Here is a 14,262-nt window from a genome sequence, read left to right as displayed (position 1 = left end):
AAAGGGATTATCATTTCTCAAAGGGATTACCTAATCCGACGGAGCGCACTGTTAACCCACCATTGGACACGCGTTTTTGACGCGCTAGCGTTACCCCTTATTCAGTAAGGGGCCAAAAATGCGCGTCCAACCCCACGAACCTAATAGCGCCCGTAACATGCAAATGCATGTTGATGGCCCTATTAGTTATTCCCACGCGATTCAGAAAACAAAATGTGCAGCCAAGCCGCACATTTTGCTTTCAGAAATTAGCGCCTACCCAAAGGTAGGCGCTAATTTCTTCGGGCACCGGGAAAGTGCACAGAAAAGCAGTAAAAACTGCTTTTGTGTGCACCCTCCGACTTAATATCATGGCGATATTAAGTCGGAGGTCCCGAAAGTTTCGAAAAGTAAAAAAAAAAATTGAAGTAGGCCCGTGGCTGTCAGGTCGAAAACTGGACGCTCAATTTTGCCGGCGTCCGGTTTCCGAGCCCGTGGCTGTCAACGGGTTCAAGAACTGACGCCGGCAAAATTGAGCATCGGCTGTCAAACCTGCTGACAGCCGCCACTCCGGTCCAAAAGGAGGCGCTAGAGACGCGCTAGTGTCCCTAGCGCCTCCTTTTGCCTGTTTTTACCGCTGGGCCTCATTTGAATAGAGAATCGTGCGCACAGGAGAGTGGCCTGTGCACGCGCCGGGAGAGTGGGCATTCGCCCTCTCTCCCGCAGACTTTACTGTATCGGCCCGTTTCAGAGGCATAATTGTACACAATAAGAGAAGCAACCAATGACATAAGAGCACTATTATGCCTTTAGGCTTTTTTTTATTTACATCACTGAAAGAAAACCATGCTTAAAAAAATATCGTGACTGATTTATATGGCACTTTGCGTGGGCCAAGGGTGAACGATCGAGTCATCTGGGGAACCTCCATATTTGGGGAGGTCTTACACATACACATGGCTTGCTGACACCCTACCTTACAATTAGTACCATTTTTAATGGTCAATGGTGTTCACAGCCCAAGAGATGTGGCTGTGTGCAGGTTACGAAAACAGACACGCAGTGTGAGCACTGCTTCATCCCACAGCAGCTAATTGACTTGCACAATATATACGCAAAATACACACGGCTTGGAGTGTGCATGTTGCGGGTGTATACTGTGTGCCCTGAAATTATTTTTTTTCAGGCATGCCTTTTTAATTTTGCATGGTGCTGCTTTCTGTGGTTCCTCCTATTTAATATCACGACGATACTAAGTAGGAAGAACCACAGAAAAGCAGTATTTTTTTCCTCTTAACACGTGGCAAGACGTTACGCCTACTCCAGGGCAGGCATAAGATTTTCTGCGTTAAAAAGTGTTCCTGGGGTGCACAGTGATTTTATGTATCGGGGTAATAACTAACAGCTTCACCTACATGGCATTTACATGTAATGAGCGCGATTAGCTACATGCTTGTTTGGACGTGTGCTCTGGGCGGGCTAATCCCATTACTGCATCGGGAGTTATTCTAGTGCGTTCAAAATGCGTGTCCAACCTCGCCTCAAGCTGTGACTAGGCTGAGCACACTATATCACAAAAAAGTCAATCAGACAAATCTGATTGACTTTTTTTGACTGGGTAACCAAGGAATTGGATCAAGGAAGAGCACTTGATGTCATCTACTTGGATTTCAGCAAAGCTTTTGATACGGTCCCGCATAGGAGGCTTGTGAATAAAACGAGAAGCTTAGGAGCGAGTGCCGAGGTGGTGGCCTGGATTGCAAACTGGTTGACGGACAGAAGACAATGTGTGATGGTAAATGGAACTCTCTCTGAAGAGAGAGCGGTTTTAAGCGGTGTACCGCAAGGATCGGTGTTGGGACCGGTCCTGTTCAATATCTTTGTGAGCGACATTGCGGACGGGACAGAAGGTAAGGTTTGTCTTTTTGCAGATGACACTAAGATCTGCAACAGAGTGGACACACCAGAAGGAGTGAAAAAAATGAGACGGGATTTAAGGAAGCTGGAAGAGTGGTCGAAGATATGGCAACTGAGATTCAATGCCAAGAAGTGCAGAGTCATGCATACGGGGAGTGGAAATCCGAATGAACTGTATTCGATGGGGGGAGAAAGGCTGATGTGCACAGAGCAGGAGAGAGACCTTGGGGTGATAGGTCTAATGATCTGAAGTCGGCGAAACAATGTGACAAGGCGATAGCTAAAACCAGAAGAATGCTGGGCTGCATAGAGAGAGGAATATCGAGTAAGAAAAGGGAAGAGATTATCCCCTTGTACAGGTCCTTGGTGAGGCTGTGTTCAGTTCTGGAGACCATATCTCCAAAGAGACAGAGACAAGATGGAGGCAGTCCAGAGAAGTGCGACCAAAAAGGTGGAGGGTCTTCATCAAATGACTTATGAGGAGAGATTTAAGAATCTAAATATGTACACCCTGGAGGAAAGGAGGAGCAGAGGTGATATGATATAGACTTTCAGATACTTGAAAGGTTTTAATGATCCAAAGACAACAACAAACCTTTTCTGTCGGAAAAAAATCAACAGAACCAGCGGTCATGATTTGAAGCTCCAGGGAGGAAGACTCAGAACCAATGTCAGGAAGTATTTCTTCACAGAGAGGGTGGTGGATGCCTGAAATGCCCTTCCGGAGGAAGTGGTGAAGACCAGAACTGTGAAGGACTTCAAAGGGGCGTGGGATAAACACTGTGGATCCATAAAGTCTAGAGGACGTGAATGAAGAGTGGGTGGCTCGCGGGAATGACGGCTACTACCTGGAGATAATACTTTTAATTCAATAAACATACACACGGTTAATGCGAGTCCAACATTGCTCTAAGCTTCAACGGGAAGAGGAAATGTGGAAAAAAAGGATTTGCATTCACAAAAAAGCAGGGAGTAGCTTGCTTGTTACGGCGGCTACTACCCCAAACCAAATAAGCCTGATACTTCACTTTCAATGCATATCCAGCATAGCTCTCTGCTTCATTGGCAGGGGAGAAAGACCAATACTTCACGTATATCCAGCATAGCTCTCTGCTTCAACGGCAGGGGGAATGAAGAAAAGTGGATCTATATACAGACAACAACCAACAAGGACTGAATTACATAGTCTGGGTAAACAAATAAGCATGGGTATAGCTTGCTTATTGCGGCGGTTACTACCCCTAACTAAGCTAGATATTTCACTTAGATGCAGTTCCAACACTGCTCTCTACATTAATTGTGGGGGTGGAAGGGAAATAGAACCAAAAGGTTACTAAGAGCCAAGAGAAACAGATAAGTATGAAAAAAAAAAAAGTGTGAACTTTGCTGGGCAGATTGGATGGGCCATTTGTTCTTCTTCTGCCGTTGTTTCTATGTTTCTATATTGCTTCGGCCCCCAAGCTAATCTACTTCTGTTATTTCTTTCTGCTTCCTGATGTGTATCAGTGTGAGAACCTTGAGTCCATTAAAGGCCTAGCTTCTGATTATATCCTTAACCAGAGGAGTCAGACTCGGTCTAATTAGTTCTATTACATGCATTAAACAAAATCTCACGTGGTGAGGGGGGGGGGGGGTTCTAGATGGGCAGGAAGGGGGGCTGCAGAGGGGCCTAACCAGCTTAGTGCCGATTTTCAGCATTAGCCTGCTAAGTTTAGTCACCCAAAAGCTAAGCACCCAAATTCTCGGCAGCTAACTTTTTATTGCTTAGATTCTGGCCATCTTCACAGAAAAGCTAAATGAAAATCAGCTTAATGCAGGGATTCTGCATATTTTTTTCCACATTGGCCTTACATGTCTTTATTCCTTTCTTTTCTCCTTAAAGATATCTGTTATTTTTTTTTACACTGCTTGGGATAAAGCTGCCTGCTACTTTCATTACGGCTGTGTGCTCCCTATGTTTAACATTCTGCCTGTGCTATATTCAGAATTTAGACTCATAGGGGTAGTGCTAATATAGCTTTACAATGGGAAAAAGCAACAGATTAAGACATTTACTCTAACATTAATGAAAGTGGAGTTCAGCAGGTGTGGACATCTTTAGGAGTTAAATACAAATAAAGAGGGTAATGACTTGGAATTGAGTTATTTTGGATAATGTTTGCACTTCAGATGAACAGTGAGAACTTGTATGCATCATCAACAACTTACTTAGTGGACCACGAACAACCTCAACTGATTCTGGTCTCAAAAAATACTTGATACAAAAACATTCAAAGTTGTTAAATCACAAGAGGATTGTGAGAAACTGCAAGAGGAACTTGCAAAACTGGGAGACTGGGCATGCAAACGGAAAATGAAATTTAAGGTGGACAAGTGCAAAGTGATGCACTTAGGGAAGAGTGACACAAATTATAGCTACACAAGGCAAGGCTCCACATTAGGATTCACCACTCAGGAAAAGGATCTAGGCGCCATCATTGAAAATACGTTGAAATCTTCTGCTCAGTGTGCAGCAGCAGCCAAAAAAGCAAACAGAATGCTAGGGATTATTAAGAAAGGAACAGAGAATATCATAATGCTTCTGTATCGCTCTATGGTGCGACCTCATCTTGAGTATTGTGATTAGTTCTGATCACCACATCTCAAGATACAGCAGAATTAGAAAAGGTACAGAGAAGGGCGACCAAAATGATAAAGGGGATGGAACAATTCCCCTATGAGGAAAGGCTAAAGAGGTTAGGATTCTTCAGCTTGGAGAAGAGGGCTGAGGGGAGATAAACGTTAGTTGTTTACTCTTTTAAAAAGTACAAAGACTAGGAACACACAATGAAGTTACTAGGTAATGCATTTAAAACTAATAAGAGAAAATATATTTTTTTACTCAACACATAATTAAGCTCTGGAATTCATTGCCAGAGATGTGGTGAATGCTATTAGTGTTTTGGACAAGTTCCTGGAGGAAAATTCCATTAACCATTATTAAGGCAAAATCTCAAAATAAAAACTTTCTAAAATATATCCGAAGCAAGAAACCTGTGAGGGAGTTGGACCGTTAGATGACCGAGGGTTTAAAGAGGCTCTTAGGGAAGATAAGGCCATTGCAGAAAGACTAAATAAATTCTTTGCTTCCGTGTTTACTAATGAGGATATTGGGGAGATACTAGTTCCAGAGATGGTTTTCAAGGGTGATGATTCAGATGAACTGAACCAAATCAGTGAACCTGGAAGACGAAGTAGGCCAGATTGACAAGCTAAAGAATAGCATATCACCTGGACCGGATGGTATGCACTCCAGGATTCTGAAGGAACTCAAAAATGAAATGTCAGATCTATTAGTTAAAATTTATAACCTATCATTATTTATTTATTTATTTATTTAAACATTTTTATATACCGGCATTAGTTGTGGACATCATACTGGGTTACAATGAACTGATTAAGCTTGGAAATTACATTTTAACAGGGAAAACGAACTGGGAGAAGGGTAACAAGATATAGCTAAGAAAAGACAGGATAACAAAAATGAGGTTTCTCAAGATGAGGATAGAGAGTATAACAAAATATAGTTATAGTTCCTCAATGTGAGGAAAAAAGAGTAGACGCAATGTGGTCTACTAATTGAGACCATGAGGAAGCCTTTTATTCTGGGTATGCTTGTTTGAACAACCATGTTTTCAATTTCTTTTTGAAGTTGTTCATGCATGGTTCGAGGCGTAGGTCAGGCGGTAGTGTGTTCCAATGCGTTGGTCCTGCACTCGAAAGGGCACGGTCACGTGTAGAGGAGAGGTGGCTGTTTTCAGGGAGGATACAAGTAGGGTGCCTGATTTGGCCGTTCTGGTGGGTTGATTGGAGTTAGGAGTAGTGAAAGGGACGTCTAATCAATTGGAGTTGTGTGTGTGAATTGCTTTGTGCATTATGGTTAGGGTTTTGTAGATAATACGTGAGGCTATGGGGAGCCAGTGTAGGTCTCTGAGGATGGGAGTGATGTGGTCATATTTGCGGGAATTTGCAATGAGTCTTGCTGTAGCATGTTGTAACATTTGTAGAGGTTTAATGGTGGAGTAGGGGAGACCTATGAGTAAAGCATTGCAGTAGTCTAATTTGGATGTGATGGTGGCCTGGATAACTGTACGGAAATCTTGGGTGTGTAGGAGAGGTCTGAGTTTAAGCACATTAAGTTTGAAAAAGCAGGCTTTGAGTATGGAGTTTATGTAGTTCTTCATACTCAAGTGATGGTCAAGGAGAACGCAAGGTCCCTCACAAAGAGTTGTGTTGAGGGGAGGTTGAGTTTGGTGGTATTAGACGGAAAAGGGGACGAAGATGAGTGAGGGGAGATGAGTAGAAGTTCAGTTTTGTTCGTATTGAGGGCAAGATGGAGGTTAGTGAGGAGGGAGTTAATGGCTGAGAGGCATTTCTCCCAATGTTCTAGGGCGTCAGAGATAGAGTTCTGTATAGGGATGACGATCTGAACATCATCAGCGTAGAGGTAGAACTTAAGTTTGAGATCAGAGAGGAGTTGGCATAGAGGGGTGATGTAAATGTTGAAGAGGGTGGACGAAAGTGATGAGCCTTGGGGGACTCCCTGCTGGAGGGGCTGTGGGGTGGATGTGGAGTTCCCGATTTTAACGGAGAACTTTCTGTTAGAGAGGAAGGATTTGAACCAGGCAAGAGCCAGATCTGAAATGCCAATATTTTCCAGGCGTGTTAATAGATGATGGTGGCTGATGGTGTCGAAGGCTGAAGAAATGTCGAGGAGGGCAAGGAGGTAGCTATGGCCTTGACCCATGCCCCAAAGGAGATGGTCAGAGAGGGAGAGAAGTAAGGTTTCAGTGTTGAAGTGTTTCCGCAATCCAAATTGTGACTGGTGGAGGATCAGATGGTCTTCAAGATAGTCCATGAGTTGTGAGTTGACAACTCTTTCTAATAGTTTGGCAATGAAGGGGAGGTTGGAGATTGGCCGGAAATTAGAGGGATCTTTAGGGTCAAGTGAGGGTTTCTTGAGAAGAGGTCTGACTACTGCGTGCTTGAGAGCATCTGGGACAGACCCATGGGCAATGGAGCAGTTGATGATGTCTGCTATGGCTTTGGCTATTGTGTCAGGTATGGCTAGTAGTGCTTTGGTGGGTATAAGGTCTTCAGGATGGGAAGAAGATTTGAGCTTTTTGAGGATAGACTGGATTTCTATGGTGGAGGTAAATTCAAGAGCAGGCATTGAGGGTTGGGTGGAGGTGGAAGGAACAGGCAAGGTGGGTGAGGGACTGTTCGTCAAGGGGGGGAATCTCTTTAGGAGGGTTGCAATTTTGTTGAAGAAGTAGTTGGCTAGTTCCTCGCATTTGGCGGCGGCATCGTAGTCAGGAGTAGTAGGAGGGATAGGAGTGGTAAGACTTGAAACGTAGGAGAAGAGTATTTTGGGGTTGAATCTGAAATCATGGATTTTATTGGCGTAATAATCTCGTTTATGTTTTTGGGTGGAGAGTCTGTAGCTGTGCAGAGCTGATTTGTAGATGGAGGAATTTTGGGGGGTCTGGTCTTTGCGCCATTGTCTCTCCTTTTGCCTTAGAGTAGCTTTTAGGGTTCTAAGTTCTGGAGTGTACCATGGGTTGGTGGGTTTTGAGGAGTTCCTTATAACTTTTTTGGAGACTGGGCAGAGTTTGTTGGCAATGTCTCCTGTGAGGTTGTTCCAGGATGCTAGTGCTGTGTCCGGATCTAAGCAGTTTAGATTGGATAGTGAGGTGGTTAGTGAGTTCGCTAGGTCGGAACTAGGGCAGAGTTTTCCCTTGTACCTGAAGACTGAAGGGTGGCCAATGTAACCCCAATATTTAAAAAGGGCTCCAGGGGCGATCCAGGAAACTATAGACCAGTGAGCCTGACTTCAGTGCCGGGAAAAATAGTGGAAACTATTCTAAAGATCAAAATCACAGAAAGACATGGTTTAATGGAACACAGTCAGCATGGATTTACCCAAGGCAAGTCTTGCCTCACAAATGTACTTCATTTTTTTAAAGGGGTTAATAAACATGTGGATAAAGGTGAACCGGTAGATGTAGTGTATTTGGATTTCCAGAAGGCGTCTGACAAAGTCCCTCATGAGAGGCTTCTAAGAAAACGTAAAAGTCATGGGATAGGAGGCGATGGTCTTTCGTGGATTACAAACTGGTTTAAAAGACAGGAAACAGAGAGTAGGATTAAATGGTCAATTTTCTCAGTGGAAAGGGATAAATAGTGGAGTGCCTCAGGGATCTGTACTTGGACTGCTGCTTTTCAATATATTTATAAATAATCTGGAAAGGAATATGACGAGTGAGGCAATCAAATTTGCAGATGATACAAAATTATTCAGAGTAGTTAAATCACAAGCGGATTGTGATAAATTGCAGGAGGACATTGCGAGACTGGAAGATTGGGCATCCAAATGGCAGATGAAATGTAACATGGACAAGTGCAAGGTGATGCATATAGGGAAAAATAACCCTTGCTGTAGTTACACAACGTTAGGTTCCATATTAGGAGCTACCACCCAAGAAAGAATTCTAGGTGTCATAGTGGATAATGCATTGAAATTGTCGGCTCAGTGTGCTGCAGCAGTCAATTATTAGGAAGGGAATGGTGAATAAAACGGAAAATTGGATGCTTAAGAGTGGTTGACACAGTTGGAAGGTGTCACATCCTGATCAGGCCTTGGAAAATCACTCTGGACAGGAAGTACCTTGCCTAAGGTAGACATGGAAACTACAATTCGCTATCCTGTTCCTGTCCACATACCTCTCGCTCGTAGTCCCTCACTAGTGCGTCGCTCCCTGGGTCCATCCCACCGGAGAACAAAGAACTGTCAGTGGGCGATATCAGAGGCTGCCGCTTGGCCCCATAGCTTCCACCTGAGAATTCTCTCCGCAGTGCGCTGCCATTCTGCGCAGAAGACCCTAAGGTTTGGGAGAGACGACACGTATTGACAAACTGGTGTGTTTTAGGTAACTTTTTAATGATTGTTTTTCCTTCGTTTGTGCTTCTAAAACTGATCACCATGTAGGCAGAAAACACAAGAACCTAGGTAAAAAAATAAAAATTGGTTGAGAGGAAATAATTTTGGAAGGAATTTTTGTGCTGCAGTCGATAGCAAACTTGTGGCAATAGTTAACCCTTTCACAAACTCTCACTCATTCGTTGCGGCTGCTGAATATACCACGCTGACCCTACTGTGGCTTTTGGCTCCTGTTTTAGAGTGGGGTTTTCAGGTGCTAAGCTAACCCCGAATGTAATAGGAATTTTAGCCCCGGAATAACCCACGGCAAGGTTAGCGCATTTCACGCTAATTGCAGGGTACTAACCCTTACAAGCTATTATTACCCTGCAATGGAAGGAGCTGCCGGTGGGGAGGCTGCCTAGCACATCTCCTTTAATCACAAGACATTTAATGCCTGGTCAGAAGCAGGAGTTATACTTTCGGCAGTAGAGAGGAGGCACCAAACCCCACTTGGGTGAGAGCTGGCCAGGCCTGCCCGGCAAGTCCTCCCTCCTTCCCCGGCATGCCTACCCCTTTCCCTCTCATCTTAAAAAGAGGTCGGCTAGGGAGGCCAGGCAGGGCAGGGCAGGGGAGGGCCTGGTCCGGCTCTGGTAGGTCCTTCATCTCCCAGCCCCCTCCTCACCTTAAATAATTAAATCAGGCCCAGCAGAACTCCCACCTCTGGAACCCCCTCCTACTGATTAAAAAACAAACAAACAAACAGAGGGAGCCCTCCAAATCGCCCCCCGAACCCCAGTAGGAGAAGACCTTACCTCTTCCGGCAGGGCTGTTCCCTCACTGGCAGTCGATTGGTCACTGCGCTGTCAGAACTCTGAAAAGGGATCGGGCCTGTCACTGACTGCCGACAGTGGAGGGACCAACTTGCAGGCACCAGAGTGAATGCATTAGGTGACGCCTATTATTAATGTATTCATTCCTTCCCTGTCTGCCGACTGAGCCCTCCACTGTTAGCTGTCAGCGGAAGGACCAATCCCCTTTCAGAGTTCTGACAGCGCAGTGACCAATCGACTGCCAGCGAGGGAACAGCCCTGGAAGAGGAGGTAAGGTCTTCTCTGGGGTGAGGGTGGGGCTTTAATGGGTACGAGGGGTTCCAGAGGTGGGAATTCTGCTGGGCCCAACTTCATGTTTTCAAGGTGAGAGGTAGAAGACTGGTAGGAGGACGAGGACCTACCCGACCCTGCCCCACCTGGATGACTTTTTAAGGTGAGGGGGAGAGAGCTGGGCATGCAGGGGAGGGCGGGAGGACTTGCTGAGCTGACCAAACTGGGCCAAGCAGAAGGGAGGAAACTCCACTCAGCAGGTCGAGAAACTAGATTTTATTTTATTTTTTTTTCTCATGGACTGGCATGCAAGTGGGACCATTTCAGTTTACTGCACTTTTTTTTTTTTACACACTCGTGGTCTATTTGTGTATCATTAGCTTCTTACATCTCATAAAGACTGCTTTCTTTTTTTTTTTTAATGTACGCGTTAAATAAAACCTGCGCTAAAATCTAACTCTGATTTTAGCAAATGTTTTATTACATTGGCCTTTTTGTGTAAGATAAGAACTTTAGCTTTTATTCTTTCTGGGAAAACCACAGAAGCAGAGGTGAAGAGATATATTGCAATTCGATCTTTTTCTATTTTCTGAACCCAGGCAAAAGGCTCTCCGGTCACAGCTGTAAAATCAAGTCTGAGTGACTGCCACTGAAATGCCGGTCTCCCCAGAGTCCCCTGCACTCCTGGCCAAGGTGGCATGTGCTGTGCAGCCACAGACAGTGGGGGGTCACTTACTAGCTGCCAGCCCGCTGCTTGCGCTCATGGAGCGGCCTGGTTCCGTGCGAGACTTGGTGATCGATGGAATGCTGACCGAGCCACTGAACATAGTTCGACTTTCCTGAGGCCGAAGGCTCTGAAAAAGGAGAAATGCACACAAAGATTTTCCAGGGCAAACAAAGGGAGCGACAGGAGAGATGCCCGCGCCGCACGAACGTTGGATGTGGAATCCCGACTCCCCCATGCTCATACTGTGGACACAGGTCACAAATTACCCGTACAAGCAGCACAAACAAAACTGGAGACTTGCACCTAGGAAAGATTGCCAAATCTACCACAAGAGAGGAAAAAAAGATAGTCAAGCCAGAGAGAAAAGCCAAAACGCAGAAGAAACCTAAGAGCTGTGTTTGCGTGCAGGTAAAGAGATGAGGAGACTAGCGAGTCATACAACATCCTGTTTTCTCACCGTAGCCTGCAACAGTTTACAATTTTTAGGAAGATAAGGAATGATTGGGTTTTAAATAAAATGTTAACGAGGGATTAATTCTCCTAAACTATCTTCTGCACAATCCTGCCACCACTCGCACAATACCCAGTAGGTTGGCTGGCCTGACATTTTAAAGCATGAGACCAGAGGCAGATTGGCCTGTTGGAACAGAACCATCCCATGGTGTCAACTGCAAAAGAACAGAGAAGGATGAGGCAGCTGGTAGAGTGGAGCCATCCCCTCTGTGCCAGAACTAAATGAATATTTTTTAAATTTGTAGACTGGTGATGCTAATTCTTGTGCATTGCGAGATGAGAACAGTCAGCCAGCAAGTTTTAAAAATACGTGCGCTCATTGCTGGATGGCTCAGATGCCTTTTAATAGCATACATAGAGTGGGTGGTTCCTTCCAAAAACCAATAAACTCAGCAGTGGGAGCTTTTAGGCAGTGGCGGCAAAGAACATCTGGGTTTGCCACCGCCAGGGACACCAACACTGCGCGATTTCACTCTCAAGGCTCCTTCTCTAGTAGATTGCCACTGTCGCCTCAACCACCTCTCCGCCAGCTCCCTCAGTAAGGAAAAAAGAAGAATGCCCATCTGCACTGGCAGTGAAGAAGGCTGCTGAAGACTTCAGGCCCTTTACATAAAACTAACCCCTGGTTCCAGCTTTGCTACCTGTCTGTCCTCTCCTCACTGGGTGCACCAGATGTTGCAAGGCACAAGATGACGAAAGGGTCGATAGCAGAAGGTCCAGTAATAAGAGGAGGAAGGAGGGAGAGAGAGAGACATTCTACAACCCCAGGGGATTTACCCGGCCCAATTTTGTGTCACTCTCCACCCCTGGCCCTGCATGAGACCGGCATTGTGGGGGTGGTGGCAGGATTGTGCCAGGACCTGGGAAGTTTGACAAAGCTTGCTCATGGTGCTTGTATTGCTTAAAAATATTTCCTGGAGCTGAGCTCTGCGCAGTTCCAGCTGCATTCGAGCCCTGATGTTAACTGATGAAGACTATCTGGCTCTTATGACAGAGAGTATGAGAGGGATCCCAGTGAGAGAACAATCATTTCCTGCCGTGATCGCTCTTAAATATGACCTGTGTGCCTATAGCAATGTTCTCTAGGCATCTGCAACTCAACAGCAGCTGTGCTCTTTGGTGGAGCCAATTGCTCTGGACAGAACTGATCTCTGCGTGTGGAAGAAAAGTCTGAATTTGCGTTTTCTTGAACTAATGCAAACTGTATGAACACTTTGTCTAAGTTAATCCTTGGACAGAAATCCCTTTTAGTCTTCAGCTAGGTCCTTAATGATCTTCTGAAGCTGTGGCCTGATTTCTTTGTGACAACGAAAAGCTTGAGTATGCCCCTAGGGATGGCTCCTCTTGGAGTCGGGTGTAATTGCTTGGGTCTGCAAGAGATGTTGCACTGAATCTCACATTGCTATGGCTTTTGAGTTGTCTGTTGGAGGATAGGACTAGAAGAAAACACTGAGATTTTGAAAACGTTTTGCAATTTTTTTTTTTTTAAATATCTAGAATGCACACATCTGAAACTGATTTTGCCCCAGACATCTTGAAATGCCAGTAATCTAACTGTGTTATCTGGGAGCCTGTTGGACTCTCACTCCTGTCTGTGTTATTTGGATTACTTTTTTGAAGCTTAATTATGTTTTTACTGGTATTGTAATCCACTTTGGGGTGTTTTAATGGGAAGCAAACTATCAAATCTGACATGAAATGAAAAGAAATAGGTCTTCAATATTTGAGGTCTGTCCACCTCAAGTAACCCAGGTGGACAGAGAAAGGAAATTTAGAAACGGGAATTCCTGAGCCTCTCCATCATGGAAATGAATCGCCCTCAGATGCAAAGGCTGGGGAGATGTGTTTGCAGCATCCATGGAATCAAGAGGGAAAATCTCTCCATGCTAATGTTAGAAACAGAAGTGATATTTCAGACCCTACAAGAATTCAAACCTCTTCCAAGGTAAAACCTGACAGCACTCTGGCTGTCTTATACATCAACAAGATTATGGTAGGAAACAGGATATACTTTAAAGACCATCAATAGCTTCTCTCTCTGTCTTTCTTTGCAGTCAGATGTCCTAAGCTAAGAAAGATCTGAAAAGTCAAGGTGAGACTAGCCAAGGTGGTCCAAAGAAACAAACCGGAAACCGATCCAATATTGCAAGTAGTGACCAGAAGAAGAAGAAGATCGGTAAGCACCAAGGAATCTTTATTGGCACAAACAGTCATAAAAAGCCCGACTCAGGCCGAGTTTTGCTCTGTTCTGAGCTGCTTCAGCAGAATCTGCAAAATGACACCGGTGGTTGCCTATAGGTAATAATTCATATTCACAGCGGCTTAACATCCATGTGGTATTCTATGGTAGTTCATTTCCGGTCGGCAAGCGTTGAGTATGGTGGCGTAAATTCCTGGCACTCACAGTATACCACATGGATGTTAAGCCGCTGTGAATATGAATTATTACCTATAGGCAACCACCGGTGTCATATTTTGCAGATTCTGCTGAAACAGTCCCCGAAGCAGCTCAGAATAGAGCAAAACTCGGCCCGAGTCGGGCTTTTTATGACTGTTTGTGCCAATAAAAATTCCTTGGTGTTTACCGATCTTCTTCTGGTCGCTACTAGCCAAGATGGTGACATCATTTGGGAGGCTCAGGGTTCTGCGCGAGACTGCAACCGGCAGGAGCCCATGATCAGACACTCTGCAGCCATGGTGTAGAGCCTGATATTGGAGTTAACAGAACAAGGATCAATGTTAAGAGAAAATTCCAATTTTTTTCATCATTATTCTATTACTGCTGCGGAAACTGAGGTAAAGCGGCGTGCCCAAGATCACCAGAGAAGAATCTGGAACACAGAACATGGGTCTAGTCTTCCCAAATTAGTGCCTGTGGTTGATCTCAGGGTCCTTCACAGTTAAGGACCCTCTGTGCCTATCTCCACCACTTCCCTTTCCGTGAAGGTATGTTTTCTCTTGTTACTCCTCTGCCTACTCCCTTGCAGCTTCATGCCAAGCCCTAGGAGAGTTTCTCAACCTCCTGCAGCAGCATTTTTGCCAGTCCGTGCAGCAAGGCCGCAATG

General features: G+C 44.9%; 1 protein-coding gene across 2 annotated transcripts in view; it reads right to left on the bottom strand.

Moving 5' to 3' along the window:
- CDC42BPA (CDC42 binding protein kinase alpha) overlaps nt 1–14,262 on the bottom strand; it is a 563,297-nt gene that overhangs the window by 5,133 nt on the left and 543,902 nt on the right. Inside the window, exons 35-36 of one of the 2 annotated variants that reach the window (XM_029593036.1) lie at nt 10,694–10,811; nt 8,659–8,816 (exon numbers count right to left, since the gene is read on the bottom strand). The exons of the other annotated variant lie outside the window; for it this stretch is intronic. Coding sequence (XP_029448896.1) covers nt 8,659–8,816; nt 10,694–10,811 — 276 coding nt within the window. The remainder of the gene's footprint in view (nt 1–8,658; nt 8,817–10,693; nt 10,812–14,262) is intronic. 2 annotated transcript variants of the gene reach the window in all.

Source organism: Rhinatrema bivittatum, chromosome 3, assembly GCF_901001135.1.
Source record: "Rhinatrema bivittatum chromosome 3, aRhiBiv1.1, whole genome shotgun sequence".
In the NCBI taxonomy this organism is placed as follows: Eukaryota; Metazoa; Chordata; class Amphibia; order Gymnophiona; family Rhinatrematidae; genus Rhinatrema; species Rhinatrema bivittatum.
The sequence above is the reverse complement of the archived record's forward strand: the minus strand, read 5'-3'. Positions and strand labels throughout refer to the sequence as shown.